A 21022-nucleotide genomic window follows, 5' to 3' on the forward strand; every position below is an offset into this window, starting at 1 on the left:
GCAGGATCTGGTTTCATGAAGCTTCACTTCTGTTGGTTCACATTTCTTCTCCCTTATGTTGAAGGGAAATTTTCTCTTACTTTAGAAATACTTGCACTATTATTTTTCTGACTTCCCTCACTTCCTCCCCACACCTCTTGCAAAGAAAAGTCCCCATACTGTAAAATGAACAAAAGAAACATAACCGATATTGCCAATTTCTTGTTGCTGATTATGTAAGAAAATCAACAGAAGACATTTTCCCATGTTAGTTTTATTGCCTCTTTTTTTTTTTTCTTTCTTGGTGTGGCAGTTTAGAATATTTTGCTTCTTTAGGCCAATTGCATACATTTTTTTGGAAACATTCACAAATTATCAAAGTTTTGAATAAAGTTCATCTATAGCAATATTACTAGGTCAAAAAAAAAAATTTCTTAGGTGTCTGAGAGACTGAGGAGACTGTTTTTCACTTGATTCAAATTTTGTTTCCAGGTGTTTAGAGTGTCATACAACTGCTGCCACTGCTGCTTTCCAAAAGTCCGATGTGTGCTGTGACTGGAGAAGTAAAACACAATTGGGAGAAGGTTACTAGAGATGTCACACTCACCTAATCATTCTTCTACAGCATTACTTTACTCTCATGAGCAAATAGGAAAATTCCAATTTTCTCTCTAGAAAGGGCTTCACTTCACCAGTTAAGAGAATTCTGTAGCCTTCCCAAATATTTAAAGCAACAACAGTCATTAGTATTCCTGTCACTAGTAGGTCATTAAATGAAATGTCCTGGAAAGTAGGACTCTTTCATTAAATAAGCTAATCACATTCAGTGTGAGCTTTAATAAAATTATGATAAATAGCAACTATTTAACTAGCAGCAACTGCTAGGAACAATACCTTGCTTCTGGTTAGAATATTCTACAAATGTAAGTGAAATAATTAGAACACATGAAGTTCTGCAAAATGCCATGTAGAATTGTCTTACCTGACAATGACTTTCCTCTGTGTCTGATCTATTTTGCAGTACACCATCTTTGTCTTTACAGCTGCAAAAAACAACGCTGTTTTGAGCAACGTTTTCATGATAGTGCAAAGGAATTAAACTGCACAAAAATGGTTCAAAATGAGATCAATACAAACATAAGAACTCAGCAGTTCACCCAATCTGTTTTGCTGTTGATTTTAATGGTCTAGTCGGCAGAAAAGCAAAATGATGTAACAATATGAAGGTCCTGCACGAATCCTATTGTTTGGTGCCAATCTATAAAAACAATATCCTGTACAGATTTTATGAACTTCTCTCCCCTACAAACACATCCTGTTTTAATGACAGCAAACAAAACCAGATGACAAATTAAACCTGCAAACAATTTATTAGTCCTGTGAAGAATTACAGGAGATACAGTTCCTGTCACTGAGAAGAAAAACACTGGTTAGAACACAACAGTTGGGCCTGTCTTTAAACATGAAGTTGTGCAGCTTTAACTTGTAAAAAGCACAGGAATCAAAATTAATATTGTTAAAATTTAACATTAGCTGAGAAGATTATAAAGGTCTTGTTGATGAGCACTGTGTGCAGAACCACAGTTCTTACCATCAATGACAAAGGCTTCTACATCATCAGCCCCGATCTGGAGTTCCTGCTGCATTGTGTCAAATGAGATTTCTTTATTCTCTACAGCCATTCCCATGAAAGTAAGGAGCCTCATCTTGGCCATATTGTGTTCATGCAACAAGCCTGAGGAAAAGTGGTGATAGTTTAATTAATGATTTAATTGTAGTTCATACAAATAATTTGCTTTTCATGTTATTTTTAATATATATGCATCCAATAATTTAAATTTTTTTTCACATTGAAATATATTCTACTTTGCATTGTCAACAGTGTTTTTGAGGTGAAATACCAAATCCTGCATCTGCTTTGTCTTTTGCTAAAATGGCAAGTTCCATTGTGAATTCATCAAGATTCAGTTGTTTTTAGCAAAAATGTATTATCTACAAAATTTTTGGGTTTTGAGCAGTAAAAACATCACCTAAACAGAATTTGAAGTGGTAAGAGTGCAAGTGAAATTTTCAGTTGCATCACCTGGAAGAACAGCAATGCAACAAAATGGAAAATCCACAGCTGGTTATGCCAGCAATCTTCTTAGAGCCTCACCACTCATTCTCCTGTGGTTTCTGGAAAATGAATCTCACAGTGATGGTTCCTGAGCAGAACACTGTGGTGCCAGAAGAAAGCATTTTGCTACTGAATTTATCTGTCCACAGCAGAAAAGGCATCATGAGGCTCATGTAAGCATCCAGTGTGGCTCAGAAACTTGCTGTTTAAAACCAGCTGAACGGATACTGAGGTCAGGCTACAGCTTTTACATGGCTGCATAAATGCCAACACAAGGAACTGAGCCAAGGCCTTGCATGCCTAAATGAGAGACCATTTTCCTGGAAAAACATCTAGGTCAAGCAAGTTAAGTCACTGAAATGAAACAAGGCATTTCTTAGTGCCAAGGTCCATGAGGTACCAACTAAGATCCATCAGAAGTTTCTTAAAAATGAGTTTCAATCTTTTTGTTCTAGAATGACATTATAAACATTCCCATAGCTTCAGTAAATATGTAAGTTTGAATTTATAACACCCATACACTAGCAGGGAAGCACATTAGTGCAGGACATCATGTTGTGTTAATTAGCTGTAATTATGATGCAGGTTCCCTATTTGGCACTGATTCAACAAAAACGAGATCACCATAATTCATACGAATGAGGAGCACCAGCAACTATACCTAACTGGGTTTAATGGAACCCTACAAGCATCAAAAAATCAATTAGCACACATTAACCCTAATTAACAAATGCAAATGAGATGCTGATTAACTTTGCGAAGAAGACTGCTGATAATGCCAGATTAACTGTGGCCATGTTAGGGCGATGCAGTTGACACAGATAATGCTACTGCTGGCCTAAGTTGTCAGCATTAATAAAACAACAAATTGTAACAAACTGATGCTGCCTGTGGGAGCCTGCTCTGCGCAGCTTTCCTGGGCCACTTCTGACTGGGCCTGGTCCAGGAGGGGTTACAACTACAGCCCATGCTCTACTGCCACTGGAATCCTGTTCTAAACAGCCTTTAAAATTTGGCAAGTTATTTTTTAAAAAATGTCTAAAGTACGGTTTAAATCTGATTTCAATCTCTAAATCTCATTTAGGAATAGATAATTTTTGAATGCCTCATCTTAAAACTGCATTGTTGTCTAGACCAAACTGCCCTTGTTTATCAAAGCCACGGCTGAGCCACTCAGTTCCCAGCATTTCCATCTGTGCTAACTCCAAATCTCTGCTTGTCCATTGCTCAAAGACACAGAGAGGTTCTGGGCACACCACAGAGAAATCAGCATAAGTGGAAGGTAAGACTGTCTTTCCAAACAGTTGCACAGGTATCTAAGGATTTTACTGAGATTTTATCAATCTTAGATATATTGAAAGTTCACACACTGAATTAATTCATGGAGAGAAGCACAGACACTGGGAGGCACAAGAAACCACAACAACCGAACATAATACAATTAATGCTACATAGATGTGCAATTGATCTTCCATAAATTTATTCAAATGTTGGTGTAACAGCAATTTCAGCAAATTTCTGTGAACAAGTACCTAAAAGATAAACCCCCAAACCCACTTTCCCCTGAGAAAGAAAAGCATAAGATGTCTGCATAAGTAATGTTCAGATACACGTGACTAAAAATACACTTCTGTACAGACACATTTACAAGCTACCAAAAACTTGCTGCTATATTCACCAAAAAATCCCACTGGTATTTCCATTATTTTAATACCCAAAGTACCACCATTTTAAAGCTCCGAGAGCAATTATTCTAAGAATTGCATCACACTCCATTTAACAAAATAATGCATGTGTTAAAAAGCTGCACTAAACTCTGTTTTAGCCAAACTATGGCTTTCCTCACATGCATCCAAGGCAGTGTTCAAGTGTCATTTGAAAATCAAAGTTATTAAAAAAAATACCATATTTTTATGGAAACATTTATTCATTACCAATATGTCAAAACCTTAATGCAGTAATAAAAAAATCTGCATCATTGAGCAATTTTTGCATTGTCACTGACCCCTGTCCTAAAAAGCTGGAATATAAAAAACGTAATTTTAATGCATGCAATAGCTTATGAACCAGTGCTCCTTTGAAACAGTCAATTACACATCAACGGGGGAGTGTCAAAGTGTTAATTACTACTCCTTTTTTCCACAGTGTGTAAATAAAGAGGGTGCTGACATTAACATTCCATCACATTGCTTCATGTGATGAAACAAATTAACTGGGACAGACTGTGGCTTGCTGGCTCTAATGCATCAGCACAGGCAGACACACACACACACACAATTTGCATGCTTTTATCTCACTGCTCAGAGGTATTTGCTGTTACAAAGTTATTCATCATTAAAAAAAATAGGAGATTTATACAAGCTGGTGGTTTCCTCAATGTAGTTGTGATCTCTGGCCTAGCCTGGTGTATGAATGTGTTAAACCCTTCAGGAGGGGAGTTCTGAGAGAAAAAAACAGTGGGTAAAACCACAGTTCTCTTCCAAAGCTATAAACCAGCTTGCCTTCAGAGAACAAACCGTGGTTAGATGGCCAGCTCACAGTCTACAAGGTTATCATCTACAAACTTTGATCTGTTTTGAAATTTCCTTGCTTCAATACATGGATTCAAATTGAATTACTCTGTGGCTTCCACACCTTAAGCCATGTAAATAGTCAGAAATGTAATGATCTGAAAACTTACCCAGGGAGTCAATGAAGTCTTTGTTGTTCTGATAAAACTTGACATAGGACGCTAGTTTAGCACTTACAAAAATTGTCAAAAGCTAAAAGATGGAAAACAAACATGAGAACAGTTTAAATATTATCTTTGTTTCCCTCTTTGCAGGCTGGACAGATACTGACAGAAACTATGGGTATTGAACAGAAAAATAAGCTGTTAAGAGCTGAAATTCTGCCTTCTGGCAATAGATGTGGGCAGTCTGTGCTGAGCTTACTTCCTTTCCCCAGACTTAAGATTTGCTACAGAACTCAAGTGAGGGCAGGACTTGTAACTGAGTTTCTGAAACTTTGAAAGAGAAACATTTCACATGCAATTTTAATTTTAAAGACCGTAAAAGAAATAGCACATTGCAGCTCAGGATTACTGACACAGATAACTGTTCTAATGAATTTCAAAAGACACATTAAAACAAAGCAGTCTACTGTTATCAAACCATCTCACTATAAACAAAGTTACTTACATCATGAATAAGTTCTCCTTCCAAAAATTTGACTGGTTTTAAGGCAAGAAGATGATCAAAGAGAAAGGTATTTGGATCCTTCAATGCTCGTACAATACATCTGAGGAGAAAAGGAAGATGCTTACTTTCAAAGCAGTTCACATCTTTATGACTAAGATCAACTCAATTTGTTCTTCCTTGCTTTCTAGGAAACAAGGGTTTTCAATTATTATTAGAAATAACAAATGTCACATTCCAGTTTTAAACTTCGTTTTACAGATGGAAAAACCAAGGAACAGGAAGCATTAAAGTAGTTTGTCCAGTATTCCAAATGAAATGTGCCAGGCGGTCAAACCACAGATCACCCTACAGTTTTCATCTGTGCATTTATTTCCAGCATAGCCTTTGTTCCTAGGAGGAACAAAGGTACTTCTGCTGTGCTCCTAAAATTTCACAGAATTAAGTTGTTTTGGAAGATTTAATTATACTTGAATACGTGACACGAGACAGAAAAAACCCCAACATCTAACAGTGTAAGGCCCAGGATTTCTCAGCTGCAGCTGCAGCCTAGAAGCAGGAAATTCAAAGAAAGCTTTTCTCAGCAGCACATGAGGAGCCTGGGCTGGCTCTGCCACAGCAGAGAACCCGAGCTCTGCACAGACACAGCCCTGGGCACACGAGTTCTCACAGGGAACAGGCTGCTGTAGGGGAGCCAGGGAAGGTCCCACTGAGGCACAGACACTCATTTTCCAAAGGAGTCATCCTGCTTTTCCTCCATGGTTAAGTGTAAACAACTCCCTTCAGAACTAATGGTAGTGCACATCTGGCACAACCTAAAGCACTAATTCCTAAGAAAAACCATGATGGTTAGAACATCAAAAGGCTTTTACTCATTTTGGCCAGTGGGGAAAATGCACTGTTATGGATCAGTTTAGTCTCAGCTTGTTCAACAGGTAAGCTTATTTCTGTGCAGTTCACATCCTTTAGACTTGCTCATAGAGAACACAGCAACAATGTTCTTTCTTTGAAAAGAATGCTCACAGTCAGATAATAAAACAGGCAAAAAGTAAAACCATCTGAAATAAAGGATTCCAGTGCAGATTTTGAGTGCACAGCTGATGTCAAGTCCTTACCCAAGGCTGATTTCTCTCAGCAGTGACCGGGAACTCTCCTGTGCCCTTGCACACTGGAATAAAGCTGGCTGTGCCTACCAACAGCCAGACCTACAGCACACTGCAGAGACAAACTCCTGACTGAGTCAGCAAAGCTACACAAGAGGCATGGCAGGGCCCTCGGCCTGCCAGGCCATTTGAACCTCTCAATAGTATGGGGATCAAAATCATTTGGCAATTGAGGAAAAGTTACTTTTAAGGAAACTGGGAAGTCAGTCTTACCTGTGAGCATCAACTCTAGCCTGGGAAGCATTGTCCTCTGTGTAACTTCCCAATAGCTCCACCATCACTTTTGCTGCAGTGTCACTATGGAAAAAAAAATTAAGTTACCTCAGGATTGCTGAAAAAAATAGTTCAAACAAGGCACTCAAATATTTAAATAATTCCATTATGATGTTATAGGTCAAATTAAATCACATTTGAAAAAGATGAAGATGATCCCTTTTAATTCTAGTGGAGAGAACAAATTAACTGGATGTATTCTTTCAATTCTTGTTCTACGAAATGTTTATCTTCACCCTTCCTTTCATTCTCTTAAACTGATTCATTACCTGCTGGTTATGGAAAAAGCCTTCTGAGCTAGGAACAGCTTTATATGGTTCACTAGAATGCTCCTCTAGTGCACATCTGGATTTAATCATTGCACAATGAGTAGCGCTGCAAAGTTTATTTCAAATGTAAAATGGCATCTCTTAAAGAATATTTATGGTCAGGAAAATGACTGTATAAAAGCTGCTCTCTTCTTTCACAGATTCTCTCTTCAAGTATTCTAAGTGAGAGCTGCTCATTTTATTGATGAAATTATACAGCCAGCAGTGAGAGTGGCTGAGGCTGCTGTGAAGCTTCCAGCACTGCTCTGACAGACAGACAGCTTCTGGACAAACAACTCCTTCTCAGAAAGCTGAGCAAACCTACAGCCTTGTCCACCCAGATTATCTTGTAAACAACAGCAAAACTATTGCAAACCAGCTCTGAGATTGTTACTGGGTCATTTTAACAGATTTTGATTTATTTTCACTTCACAGTTTTACCACCATCAAGGCCAGCAACCGCTGATGCAAAATTTACACCAAATTATCCCACATGGTCTAAAAGCACACACAATTTTCCTGAAAACAAAACACTGGGAGAATAAAATTTCCATTTGCATTAGTGACTTAGGCCAATGGCATCACCTGCACAGGGAAGAACAAACCAACACAAGATGCCCAGTATGCTCTGTGCTGTGCCAGAGGTTTAACCCATACAGCAGCACGGGGCTGAATGGTTTTTGCAGTACAAGAACAGTGTCTTTATATGGGTATTTATCTGAAATCTCACCCTACCACTGTCTGACGGCCACTCCATGGGGTGAACTTTGTTCTCAGAGAATTGACCAGATCTGAGAGATGTGCAGCACAAATATTAAGACATGATGGGCAACACCCAGTATCATACAAAATCTGGATGTACATTTGTCCCCAGGCAGGGGCATTTTCTATAGATCCCAGCATTCCAGAACCATATTCAGGGATATAAGCTTTAGTGAAACATTTGTTTTAAAACTCCAGCATTAAAGAGGTCAGCTTATGTTTTACCCTGGTGACCAATACTGACCTAGATGAACCCATAGTTCTGTATCAGTGAAAAGAAAAAAAAAATTAATTTAGGCAGCATTTGCATGTAAATCAGTCTGTGACTGACTATGATTTTAGCACTGGTGAAATCTTACCAAAATGAAATGTTCTAGGAGACAAAGGACCACTTTAATACAAGAATGGCAACATACAGATATTTAATCAGAGAGGCTCAGCTCATGTGCTGTTCAACCTAATACACAACTCCTTATTTAATGAAAGCTTTTCAGCAATTGTTCTTGTGCACTTCAGAGCTGTCTTACAGTTTTCTGGCACCTTTTTTCCTCTCTTAATCTTTCCCTTAGCAGCAAAAATTGAAAACTATCATTTAACTAAATTCAAACAGTATTTTCAATTCCCTGCCTTTTTTTTTTTTTTTTAAGCGGGGAAAGAGTGGAATTTTTCACTTCTCTTTCTAGGAAACAACAGAATGCTACAAGACAATTACTCCCAAACTTTGTGTGCTAAATTCTTGTGAACCTCAGCAAATATGGCAGCCTTTACATTCTATTTTATTCATATGGCAGCCTTTATATTCTATGGCAGTCTTGTATTCTATTCAGTGTCAGATTGCTACATCAGATGAGGCTGTTTAGGCACTAATACTGATCACTATTTTACCACAGCTGCTTGTTAAATGTGTCTCACCTTAGGTGCAAATGTGAACATTTTTTCTAGTAAAACAGCCTGAATAAGTGCTCTTGGCTCCACTTGACAGTTTAGATGCATAACTTGACAAGAAGCCAGTGAGAGCTTAAGAGTGATGGCAGATAAAAGGAACAAAAAAACCACAGCAGAGCATTCAGTAACTTAGTGAGATGCTGGAATTGAGTCCCTCTACATTACATGATATTAAACTGAACTAAAATGAAATGAAACAATTACTCTGCAGGTGCCTGACATGCTGAGCTTTTTGCTACAAGGATTAATGGCCAGGCTTGCCAGACCTGTTTGAATTTAACTTGGGCAGGGCCAAAGCTGCTGAATCCTGCCAGCAGAGACCAGCTTTAAACTGCACCAAGGTGGCTGGAAAAGGTTTGATACAAGAAACTTTCACTTGTCACTGCAGGAAAAGGGACACCACACAACCTCTGCACATTTTCTTTTTAGGAGCTACCAATCTATTGATTACCAATACTGGAGATCCACTGGGAGTCCGCTACAGACAACCATCTCTTCTGCCACACTGACCAAAGTTAAAACAGAAATCAAGCAAACAAAAGAATTCAATTGTCTTTAACAATCTAGTTCTTTTCCCATGATTATACATCAACAATAACTGAGGTATGATTCTTATCATGTACTTTTCAGTTCCCACTTATCTTCCCATACTGCTGGATAGAGCAGCATTCCTGAGTGCTACAGCTGGAATGCTGCTGTGAGTTTCCCATACTATTGCAAACACTGCCCACTGATCCAGGAGATTGAACCAGGTCAAAGGTGCCAGGGTCACTTCTTGTTTTCTTTTCTGGAGAGAAGTGCAAGTGCCCTGAAACACTGCCTGGACACCGAGTGCAGGAGTCTTACAGGGTTTGTGGAAGGTTTTATTTGCTGTGTTAAAAAATCACCTATGGTTAGCAAGCAAAACATCATTCAGTAGCACGGTTACTGGTAGCAGTGGAAACAAACTAGAAGTTTAATCCACTGGTTTGATAGCAAGACTAGCTAAAAATAGTTGGCTATTAAGTTTGGGAATGAAAGCAGTTAAAATATCACAATAAATCAACAGGATGGGAAGTGAGGAAGAGCAGGAATGTCATCAGTGTAATATTTCTGAAACAAGGCAAGCACTAAGCCATGGAAAAGATCTGTGACTAACATTTCTGAACTAATTCTGACCATCTGAAATCTGCCATACAGAACTATTGATGCAAAAGCATTTGAGTGTTACAAAGAGGAATTCCCAGTAATGTAGCTCACAGAGTAACTACTCCACGAGCATTAGTCATCCCTAAACTGAGGTTATGATCCTGCTATGCTGATGCAGCATTTCCAGGCTACAATTCCAGCAGGGCACAATAAGCCAACTGTCCTGACAGGTGGAACTCTTCTCCACCTGTGACAGCTTCACACTTGCCTTTTTAAATCCCCAGCAAGGTCATGTCCCCAGGCCAAGCCCCTGTGCAGTCACACAAATGCCACAGCAGCACCAACACACACAGGTACTGGCAGCTGGAGGGGACAGGAACAGAGGCTACAGGACAGAATTTCCTTTTGCAGCACTGCAAGGTTATGCAAATGCTGAAAATGCACAAGTACACTGTGGGTCAGCAGTGGAAGGGGCTTGATGCTGCTTCCCAAATGAAAATCAAAAAAACCTTGAAAAAATAACTCAGAAAACAGAGTGGAAGGGCAGGGGGAAGCAACACACACCTCCCACATCACCATCCCAAAGTGCAGGGACAGGTTTAAGAAGTTTTGAGCTGTTGTGGAACTACACCCAAAGCACTGGACAGCAGCCCATCACTGCAGCCCTGGCCAGGGCAGTCAATCCACTGCATCATTTCTGTACGATAAACTGATGACAGCTCTCAGTTCAGACCTGCAGTAGTTTGCAGGCACCATACACACTGGATTACTCTACATGCCAGAAGACAGTGGTCTGCCAAGTTTGTTAGATCAAAGATGCTTCTTATGATCCAGGATAATAATTCAAAATGGCCAAGCAGGTATTCTGTGGACATTAATTTCCATGACTAGTGGAAAGCTCTGTCCTGAAGGTAATGTTTACAGAAAAAGACTGATTCTGTTAGCTATGATTCATAAGCCTTCCCACATCATTAAGTAAGAGATAGCACTGCCATGCACTAAAATGTCAAAAGTGCAATTAAATAATAAACTTGGCATAATGCTACAATGCACTAAGATGATTATTTATAGAAAGGAATAATGTTATTTTGGGAGTCTTTGGTTTGCAGCTAATTCACTACTAACTTTAATGTTATTGGGAACACTGGTTTAATGCAAGCAAGAGTGCTTAAAAGTATTTTTTAAAAACCCGGAAGTGTATTTGGATTGAATTATCAGTACAGATTAATTTTTACAAGTCCTGTGAGAAATACTTTCCCTACAGCTCACCTATAGTACATCAAAATACAGAGTTGCCTAGTATGTATGACTTGTCTCTTATACCTTTTCTTGCAGTCCACCAGGACATCATAGAGCAGTCTCAGGAGAGTGTGCTTTTTCTCTGTGGCCAGATTCCAGTCAGAAATCCATTTTCGGACCTAGGCAGAATACAAGTGAAAAAGAAGCATTCAGGAAAAGATTAAAATAGCACTACAAATCCTCCTCATTTTCTCCCAAGCAGAAAAGGAGTAAAAGTATCTTGCACAAAGGTTTTCTTATTCTCATGCTCCCATTGCTCCTTGTCCTATCACTATTTGCCCATGTCAAAAGTTGCTCTCCCTCTTTAATGAGCCCCCTTTAAAGTTCTGCAGTAAATGCATCCTGGAGCCTTCTCTTCTCCAGGCTGAACAATCCCAATGCTCTCAGCCGTCCCTCACAGGAGAGGTGTTGCATCTCTCTAATCAGCTTCACGGCAATTTGTAAGAGATGGTCTGTATCAGCTCTGACTAATATTCAGGTGCAGCACAGCTCACACAAAAGCCACAGCTTGAAGGGTCACTTAATTACCTGATCTAGTTCAGTTGGAATGTACTGGATGGCACCACAGGACGAGGCCACTTTGAGAAGGCTGCAGTACACTGTGTACCTCACAGGAGTGTTCTTGTCCATGCCATGGAAGAGATTGCTCAGGCTAAAGCACAAACAACCAACAATGGAGTTACAGAGCTTCCAAAAAACATTCCTGAGTGCATGTCAATGTTCTTTTAACACACAGGCTGGTACAAAGCATCTGGCAGCACCTTACATCCATGAACTGGAACAGCTTCCAGTTTTGTAATCATTTTCAGCAAAGTTGAAAACTATGCATATTAATTTCACTTTGGAACACCCATGGAAAAAAAAATTGGTACTTCTATTTTATGACAGTGAACAGAAGGTAAAGGACTGCTTCCAGCAACACCCCACACTTTGATTGACGGACATACAAGAAAATCCTTCCTCTTCAGAGGCAGAATTTCTTTGTCTCACGTTGCCCTGCCCAACACTTACAGCTGCAGTCTGAGAGACGGGCGCTCTCCCTCCCGAAACTTCACCAACTTCTCACACAGGTTTTCAATCAGTGCTTCTTGTTTGTCAGGCTCCAGGATGAGAAGCAGAGAGACAACGCTGTTCATCACACTCTCCACATCTGCATCAACCAAAACATACAGCTGTTGGAAACTGCGAGCAGCAAGCAGTAGCTACCTTGGGCTGGATATACTTTTGATAATAGCAATTCATACTTTTGATAGAATTACCACTTAGCATGAGCAAGAATTGTAAAAGAAAGAAAATGCCAAGATGCCAACCTGGATATTCATCAGAATGTACCAGACACTTGGCTCAGTGGGCTTACACCAACAAACCTCCAGGTAAGACACCTTACCCCTCTAAGGCCAACACAGAAGGTGGTGTTTGATATCACCCTTGCTCTGAATTCTGTTTACACACAGGAGAAATCAGAGGAACTCTAGGTTCCACACAGTGGCTTCCTCCTGCACATCCAGGAAACTGCCCACAGTTCTACAGTGAGGACAGTGTTCAACACCTAGTGCTCAAGCACAGTAAAACATTTCACCAGGAGCTCAAGGGATACCCAGACCACAGGGAAACTGTGCTCAAGAACACTGAAGTGTATTACAAACCCTCCCCAGCTCCTGTTTGAAGTGTGGTGTTCCATCCTTTCCAAACACAACCACACCAGTTTTGTGTTTTCTTTTCAGTTTGCTCTTCAGTCAAGCAAAGAAAAAGAAGAAAATTCATTACATATGGAAAACATTATCTATTCCCCAAAAAGACACCTGAGCATCAAAAGCTCTGTTTTACATACAAGTCTCTACGCCCTCGTAACAAGCAGAGTCTAGCTCAGCTTCTGACTTCTTCAAAGAGTGCTGGATGTTTGGAGAAAGGAGGGGCAGAGTACATGCAAATATTCCAGGGCAAAGATGGAAATGTGCACTTCCAGTTTTATGAGGATGCACAGCTTGTGTTTTAGTGCTACACATCTCTAAACTCTGCCAACTGTTACTGCTTGAAAGCACTGATGGCAACAAACAGCAAAACCAACGAGACTTAAAATGCAAACCTTTGTCGTCCTCCTTCAGGCACACATCACACACTTCAATAATCTGCGCCAAGTCCACATGAAGGCCACCTTCAGCGTTTTCCTCAGAGATTTCTGCTCCTTTGGATTTCAGGTAAGCTCGCAGTTCTGCAGCCTTAAAAAAGAGAAAGACAACACAGAGAAAACAAAGCAGTTGTTTTGCGAATAACAAAGTCAAAGCAATTAAACTTCTTGCAGATTTTTGTTTTGCCAGTGACTGAACAGGTCACAGAGCTGTTTCTCACAGTGTCAATGTGTACTGCACTGCAGACCTAGTAAGTTTTTATAAGACACTTTCTTCTAAAGTTTTACTCTTTTACTCCCTCTGCAAACATCAAACATCGAAACCATTTAATTGCTTGTTCACCAGAAAAGAAAAAAGGTATAAACAAAGGGACTTTAGAGAGGGCAGAACTTTGTCTTCACAACTTCACAACAGTTTCTAATCTAATTATAGAACGGTTTGGGTTGGAAGAAACCTTAAAGATCTTCTTGTTCCACACCTATGCCACGGGCAAGGAACATCCCACTAAACCGGGTAGAAAGCCCCATTCAGCCCAGCCTTATAATGTCATGAGCCGCCTTACACTGTTAGGACTTAAACAACACCAAGAAAATACCCTTCCCTCAGCAACAGGCCTATTCATGATAACTCAGGGCTTCACCAGCACAGCCATAACCCTTCACAAACAATCTGACGCCATACAACGTTTGGCACTTGTGACCAGGAGGCTGCTGTGACATTTACATCTCGTACAGTGTCAAATCATTTTGGAACCAGAAGAAAAAGCTAAATGCCCCTGGACAAACTGCTGTACTGAGGATGTTTCACACCAGCTACTTGATGGTGTACTAGGCATCATGGCAAGTGAAAACTGGGCTGAAGGCTGGTAGCCATGTGTCTATTTCTTGCACATTTCCAATGTGTACACGCACACACTGTGTATACATAAACATGTATGTACACATACGTACTTCAACGACACTGGCAACAAAGCCAAAGGCATAACAAAGCAGCAGCTCAAACACAGAATTCCCCCTTCCCGTGCCTGCAGTACAGAGAATTCCACACAACCCAAGTAATGCCCATATGTGAACCCGCTTTCTTCTCCTAAATAAAAAGTAGTGCTTAGGAGCCATGAAAACGAAGTGCCACAGAGGCGGAACATTAAGAGGGAACTGCAAGCACCGCGTTATCTTTCAGCCACTATATTCAAGTTTCTCTAATCGTCTGCTCGGTCTCTGTAGGGAACAGCCCGGAAGAGTTCTCGGAGCGCCCGGCGGGGCAGGCCCGGCCCGGGCTGGCTCCCCCGGCACGGCTAGGCCCAGCCCCGCGGCCCGGGGCCCATCGCTCGGCGGGGACGCTGACCTGATCCTCCTCGGTGATGTCGATGAAGGCCGGGACGCTCATGGCTCCGAGCACGCCGCGCTCCGGAAAGGCGGAGCGGCTTCCGCCACCGCGCCAGGACGCGCCGCTTCCGCTTCCCGCGCCGGGCGGGCGGGCCCCGCGCTCCGACCGCCCTGGGCCCGACTCGGCTCTGCTCGCTCCGCCCTGCCCGGCACGGCCCTGCCCTGCCCTGCCCGCTCCGCCCTGCCCGCTCCGCCCTGCCCGGCACGGCCCTGCCCTGCCCTGCCCGCTCCGCCCTGCCCGCTCCGCCCTGCCCGGCACGGCCCTGCCCTGCCCTGCCCTGCCCGCTCCGCCCTGCCCTGCCCTGCCCTGCCCGGCACGGCCCTGCCCTGCCCGGCCCTGCCCTGCCCGCTCCGCTCTGCCCGGCACGGCCCTGCCCTGGCCGCTCCGCCCTGCCCGGCACGGCCCTGCCCGCTCCGCTCTGCCCTGCCCTGCCCTGCCCGCTCCGCCCTGCCCGCTCCGCTCTGCCCGGCACGGCCCTGCCCGCTCCGCCTTGCCCGGCACGGCCCTGCCCTGCCCTGCCCGGCACGGCCCTGCCCGCTCCGCCTTGCCCGGCACGGCCCTGCCCTGCCCTGCCCTGCCCGGCACGGCCCTGCTCGCTCCGCCGGCCTTTCCCAGCGCCCGGTGGGACCCTGGGACTGCCCGGGCTCGGCCGCGGCACCGACACCCGCCCCCCACCACTCCCCTCACACCCCTCGCACTGACGCCTTCCTCTCTCCCCGTTTAAAAGCCGAAGTGCTTTTTGTCTGGTACTTTTCCCATGCACCCGTTCGAGCACGGCCTTGGAGTAAGGGCAGCAGTTCCCCAGCAGTTCCCCAGCCCAAAGCAAAGGGCCTGGCGCCTTTTCTTTGCTCGAATTGAGCAGCCGAGGAGCTCTCACTCGGTGTCCCCGGTGTGTTCCGCACGTTTTCTGCTCAAGAAGTTTCCTGGTTAGCTCTGGCATGAACACAGGGTGACTTCCCGAGTGATCAAAACCCACATGGAAAGCCAAGAAAATCATAGAATAGTTAAGGTTGAAAACACCTTTAAAATCACCTGTCCAGCCAGTAACACAGTTAGTAAAGGCTGCTGTACGCAAACCTTGTTTTATAAACCTGACCAAGTCACCACTGAACTCATTTATTGAGTCTAATAACTAGAGCAGGGTTTTTAACACCGGGTTCTGTCTCCACAGCACTGAGCACAATGTAACTGATAAAGGCCCACACTGCCTTTATTAAATTATATGACTCTGCTTAATTTTAATCAATCCACATGCTTGTATAACTTTTAAATAATGCTTCAACTTTCAATTTTTCCATCATATCAATCATGCCTAATTAGCTTATTCTACTTTGGGCAGTATTTTAAAAATATTATCCCTACTGTAGCTGATTAATTATCTTTTAACCAGGATATTTTGATACTGGCTGATTGATAGTCTTACCAGTGTTTGTATTTCAGACGTCAGCATCCTGGAAGTTATGGACAGATACAGAGATAGGGCTCTCCTCTGTGTGTCTGATCTCGAAGGGGGATCTGATTTTCAGAGAATAAGTGTTGGAACATTTTTAAAGTGTAGGTGACTTTCTTCTAGTACTGCTTAACACAGTCCTGTGACACTAAAGGTGACTGGGATCCATCACCCTGGGGGATAGGGCTACATCATGCATTAGATTTTCACACATGTTTAGGACACATTTCAGGTGCCAAAGCACCTGCCTGGTGCCAGTTTCCATTCTGGAATATTCTGAATGCCTGCAAGCTGCAATGAGTGCCCTACAGATCCCATGCTGTGCCTGAAATAAATTCCTCTGCAGATGCCTGAGCTACCTCGGAGTGTGTAAATGGCCCAAGTCACGCAGGGAACTCCCAACCCCAGCGCCTATATTTATTTAGGCAGAGAAGTTTTGTCATGTATTATTCTGAATATATGAAAATAAAATAAAATAACTGTGCATCACATTGAGGAGACACGACACAACTCCAAAGAACTCTGCTGAAATATCCACATATGGTTGCATGATACTTTATTTGTCCCAGAAGAATTCAGATTGATGATGGCTGGGGTTTGAACTTGTGCATCAGGAAGGCCACTTGGAATACAAAGGGGGCAGGCAGTCCGTGTTTTGTGAAACTACCCATGCTAGAGAGGCTGGAGTGGAGGAACGGCGTTCAGTGCCATCGGAGTGGTGGCATTGCTGTGGAAACGAGGCCCTTGTTTATAGCCCTGTCTGCAGTTCGGGAAGCCAGTTCAGCAACTGGGGTTATATATATTCATATATTGATATGACATGACATGATATGATATATAACATAGCATAACATAACATAACATAACATAGCATAGCATAACATAATAACATTATATTATAATATAACATTATAATACAATACTATAATATAATATTATAATACAATATTATTATATTATATATAACCCTGATGGGGTTAAGGCAGGGCAGCCAGAGGTGCATGTATATATATATATATGTATATATACACATTTATACATAAATATATAAACATATATGTTTATATATTCATATATAAATATATAAACATAAGCACAAATATAACTATAACTATAACTATAAATGATATAATATAATATAATATAATATAATATAATATAATATAATATAATATAATATAATATAATATAATATAATATAATATAATATAATATTATTATATTTTATTATATTATATTATATTATATTACCCTGATGGGGTTAAGGCAGGGCAGCCAGAGGTGCCTATATATATATCTATATTTATATACATATATAAACATATATATTTATATATTTGTATATTTATATATTTTTATATAAATATATAAGCATAAATATAAATATATATAAATGATATATATAATATAATGCATAGAATATATTATATATTTATATATTTATATAGAATCTACACATATTATATTATATTATATTATATTATATTATATTATATTATATTATATTATATTATATTATATTATATTATATTATATTATATTATATTATATTATATTATATTATATTATATTATATTATATTATATTATATTATATTATATTATATTATATTATATTATATTATATTATATTATATTATATTATATTATATTATGTCACCGCGGCAGCCTGGCTGTGCAAGGCTCTGTTTGTGTCTGTACAACATGGGCTAGGTCTTGTCACCCGAGCGAGACTTAACTGCTGGAGGAAAAAGGAATTTTGGCCGGTACCCACTGTAAATTGTTTTGTTTTGTTTCTGTAGGCAAACCAGAGGGAGAGGTGGAGTCTGAAGAAGTGAAGTTCTGTCTTGTGTGCTTTGAACGTGGTGCCTGAAGAAAACAAAGTCTTTCAGGTGACACATCTTAAAAAACATTTTTTTTTTAATGCAGGCTCTTAGAAACCAGCAGTCAGCTTTTGAAAATAAAGGGTTTAGCATTAGACTCTAGAAGCTGATCCCCTTTCGTAAAGGCATTGATGAAAAAAATCTCCAATACAGAAAGGAAGCGCAGACCCTGTGATGGCAGAATTATTCATCCTCAGAATCCCTCTTATTATTTATATATTTATTTATTTATGATGAATTTATAGTTTATGTAGTAATTATTTATGTGTTGCTTGTTATTTTATTTAATTATTTATATTTTATGTATATAAATATAAATGTATATTTATTTACGTACATTATGTATATATAGATGTTTTATATTTATTTATTATGCATTTATAGATTATTTAGGCATTATTTACATGTTTTTTGTTGCTTATTTATTTACTATCTAGATATATTATTATAATATATTATATATTATATATAATTATTAATATATTGTTTTGTTAATATATAATTATTAATATGTTTTTGTTGCTTATTTATTTAACTATCTAGATATATAATTATTATATTATTATATATTATATAATTATTAATACATTTTTATGTTTTATATTTATTTATTATGCATTTGTACTTTATTTAGGCATTATTTACGTGTTGTTTTTTGCTTATTTATTTAACGATATATTTATATATTTATATATATTTCTTTATTTATAATATAAATAATATATTATATTTATTTTTTATGCATTCATAGTTTACTTAGGCATTATTTACGTGCTGTTTATTTGTTGCTTATTTATTTATTTATATATATTTATTTTTATGTATCTATTTATATGTTTTATATTTATTTATTTATTATGCATTTGTATTTTATTTAGGCATTATTTATGTGTTGTCTGTTGCTTATTTATTTAATGATTTATATATATTTATTTTTACGTATCTATTTATATAGAGAGCCGTGTGATGATGAGTCCCTCATTTCCCCGCCGGTTTTGTGCTCAGTGCCCTCTGGAGGTCTTGGACCCGCAGTGACCGAAGCCTGAGCTCTTCAGGACTCCTTGCACCAAAAGTTCTCCTCCTTTCTTTTTTTTTTTGTTTTTTTTTTTTTTCTCCTTTGGGAGAGATATTCTAGCCGACCTAAACACAGTTAAATCAGCTTTTTGTTTGAGTCAGAATTACGGCAGATGAGTTACTCAGAAAAGGTAAAAAATAATTCAAAACTTCATCTGAATTGCCAGACAGCCAAACTAAATCTGTTTCATATTTAGAAGCTTTGATTAGCTTTATCAAGGTATCCAAGTGTGTTTCCTACTTATGTTTCTGTTTTCTCCCTAGTTCTCGTTGGGGCTAAAGGGAAAAATAATGCTAAAATACCCCTGGAGCCTCTTCTTGCAAGATATATCAGAGATCTCAGGGGAAGCCTGTTATCCTTATTCTTCCAGCCAAGTTCTGTAGCCAGAGGAACTCTGGATAACTTCAGCAACTATAGTAACTTTTGGGTGCTCATCTCGTTTTCTTGTAATCTGTAAATTCTCCACTTTTGTCCACTTCTTCCCCTAAGTCTATCAGTTAAAATAAATAGCTGCAGTTGCCCTGACCAGCATGCTGTCTTCATTCAAGATTTGTATGAAAAATTTGCACTTGAAGAAGCAAAATTTGTTATTGCATTATTATTATTAATAATATTGGGTTCTGACGTGGAGTTTTGCCTCTGAAAAGCATTTAGAAATGGAGGATTTTTTGACTCTTGATACACTTATTTTGCTGCTAGTGTAGCAGGTGTTTTTCTTAACCATTTTTAAGGAGAAATCCTAAGTTTAGAGGAAATGAACACTCAATTATTTAAATTTCCTGAGATTAGAGGAAGAACACTTTGCCAAACAATGCCTCTTCACTTCAAAACCTCTCCCCATAAATTATGTTAGGGGATCTTATTAAAAGTCTTTAAAAATTTCCTATTAAAAATGGTTGATTGCAGTCCAGACCATCACAGCTTTTGTGCTTTCAGTGAAATACCACAGCTGTCGCAAAGAAATATATTGTGAGACAAAAGGTTTTGTTTCCTTAGCCATAAATTATTTTTGTGATATCCGAAGTAAGATAAAACTTTCACTTATGTTTGAGTGAAGGAAGATTCCAGTGATAACTTGTTCACAATCTATAAAAAGAATATAAGAATGTAGATCTAGATAGCAAATTAGAATCAGACTTCCTTTTTGTTTGAGGAAAGCAATTATTTCTGAAGTCAGTGAAGATTATAACCAGGGATAATAGTTTAACTTTGCAAAGCACTGTGCCTTTATCTCAGTAGAACCTGAAGTTTAGGCTTTCAAGTCTGACCTTTGAGAGCTCTACAACAGAAACCTTTAGTGTTGGGCAGTTTTTGAACCAAAGTTAAACAACAGGAAGTCGTCTGTTTACTAATTGTATTATATTATATTATGCTATAACTGTAATACATTGCATTACATTACAATAAAACAAATAAATAGACCTTTTTTGTACTTAAGGAAGCATCAAAAAATCAGATTTGACCAACTTTGTTTTTCTATTACAAATGAATTTTTTGCTGTGAGATTCTGCAGGAACCTACAGGGAACAGGCTGTGAAGTATTTGCTGTCAGGACTGAATTCTGTGTTCACCCAGTCGAGGAGTAGAAGCATATTCCAGGTATGACCTGTGAAAGTAATGAAAATATGAAATTACAGCATGTATACTAAAAATTATTTGTCCAAATATTTTGCCAAGTAAATTTGAACAAAAGATATTTTAGGATATTCACAATTTGCTCATCCATCATTGTTTTATGGATAAAGGTCAAATTTCTCAGCCTCCTCCCCTGCTCGTTATAGAGATTACTGAATAAAGAAATACAGGACAGGTGCTAGAACTCAGAATTGGAGACATTTTAGGTTACATATGGGAAAAACCAATGTGCTTATTCTAATTATCAATAACATTGATAACTAAGCCAGCCCTCCTTACCCGGTGGCATCTCAAGGGTTTACTGGAATTTGTTTAT

General features: G+C 39.5%; 1 protein-coding gene across 1 annotated transcript; it reads right to left on the minus strand.

The window, feature by feature from the left end:
* Nucleotides 1-237: 237 nt before the first annotated feature.
* On the minus strand, nt 238-14814 carry EIF3M (eukaryotic translation initiation factor 3 subunit M). Its single transcript, XM_059473736.1, has 11 exons — nt 14623-14814; nt 13236-13368; nt 12161-12299; nt 11678-11801; nt 11174-11268; nt 6648-6731; nt 5275-5374; nt 4776-4857; nt 1571-1714; nt 962-1022; nt 238-534 (listed from the first exon to the last, which is right to left on the minus strand). The coding sequence occupies exons 1-11, from the start codon at nt 14662-14664 to the stop codon at nt 414-416; spliced, it is 1125 nt and encodes a 374-aa protein (XP_059329719.1). The 5' UTR covers nt 14665-14814; the 3' UTR covers nt 238-413.
* Nucleotides 14815-21022: the final 6208 nt, after the last annotated feature.

This window comes from Ammospiza nelsoni, chromosome 6, assembly GCF_027579445.1.
Source record: "Ammospiza nelsoni isolate bAmmNel1 chromosome 6, bAmmNel1.pri, whole genome shotgun sequence".
Taxonomy (NCBI): Eukaryota; Metazoa; Chordata; class Aves; order Passeriformes; family Passerellidae; genus Ammospiza; species Ammospiza nelsoni.

Bases quoted from the DNA above. Each gene is read 5' to 3' on its own strand.
- EIF3M (XM_059473736.1), bottom strand. From the start codon at position 14,664: ATGAGCGTCCCGGCCTTCATCGACATCACCGAGGAGGATCAG. The intron at 12,300-13,235 runs GTTTGCATTTTA...TGGTTGATGCAG, and splicing joins CCTGAAGGAGGACGACAAAG to ATGTGGAGAGTGTGATGAAC. The intron at 1,715-4,775 runs GTAAGTTTTCAG...ACTTTTCCTCAG, and splicing joins AGACTTCATTGACTCCCTGG to GCTTGTTGCATGAACACAAT.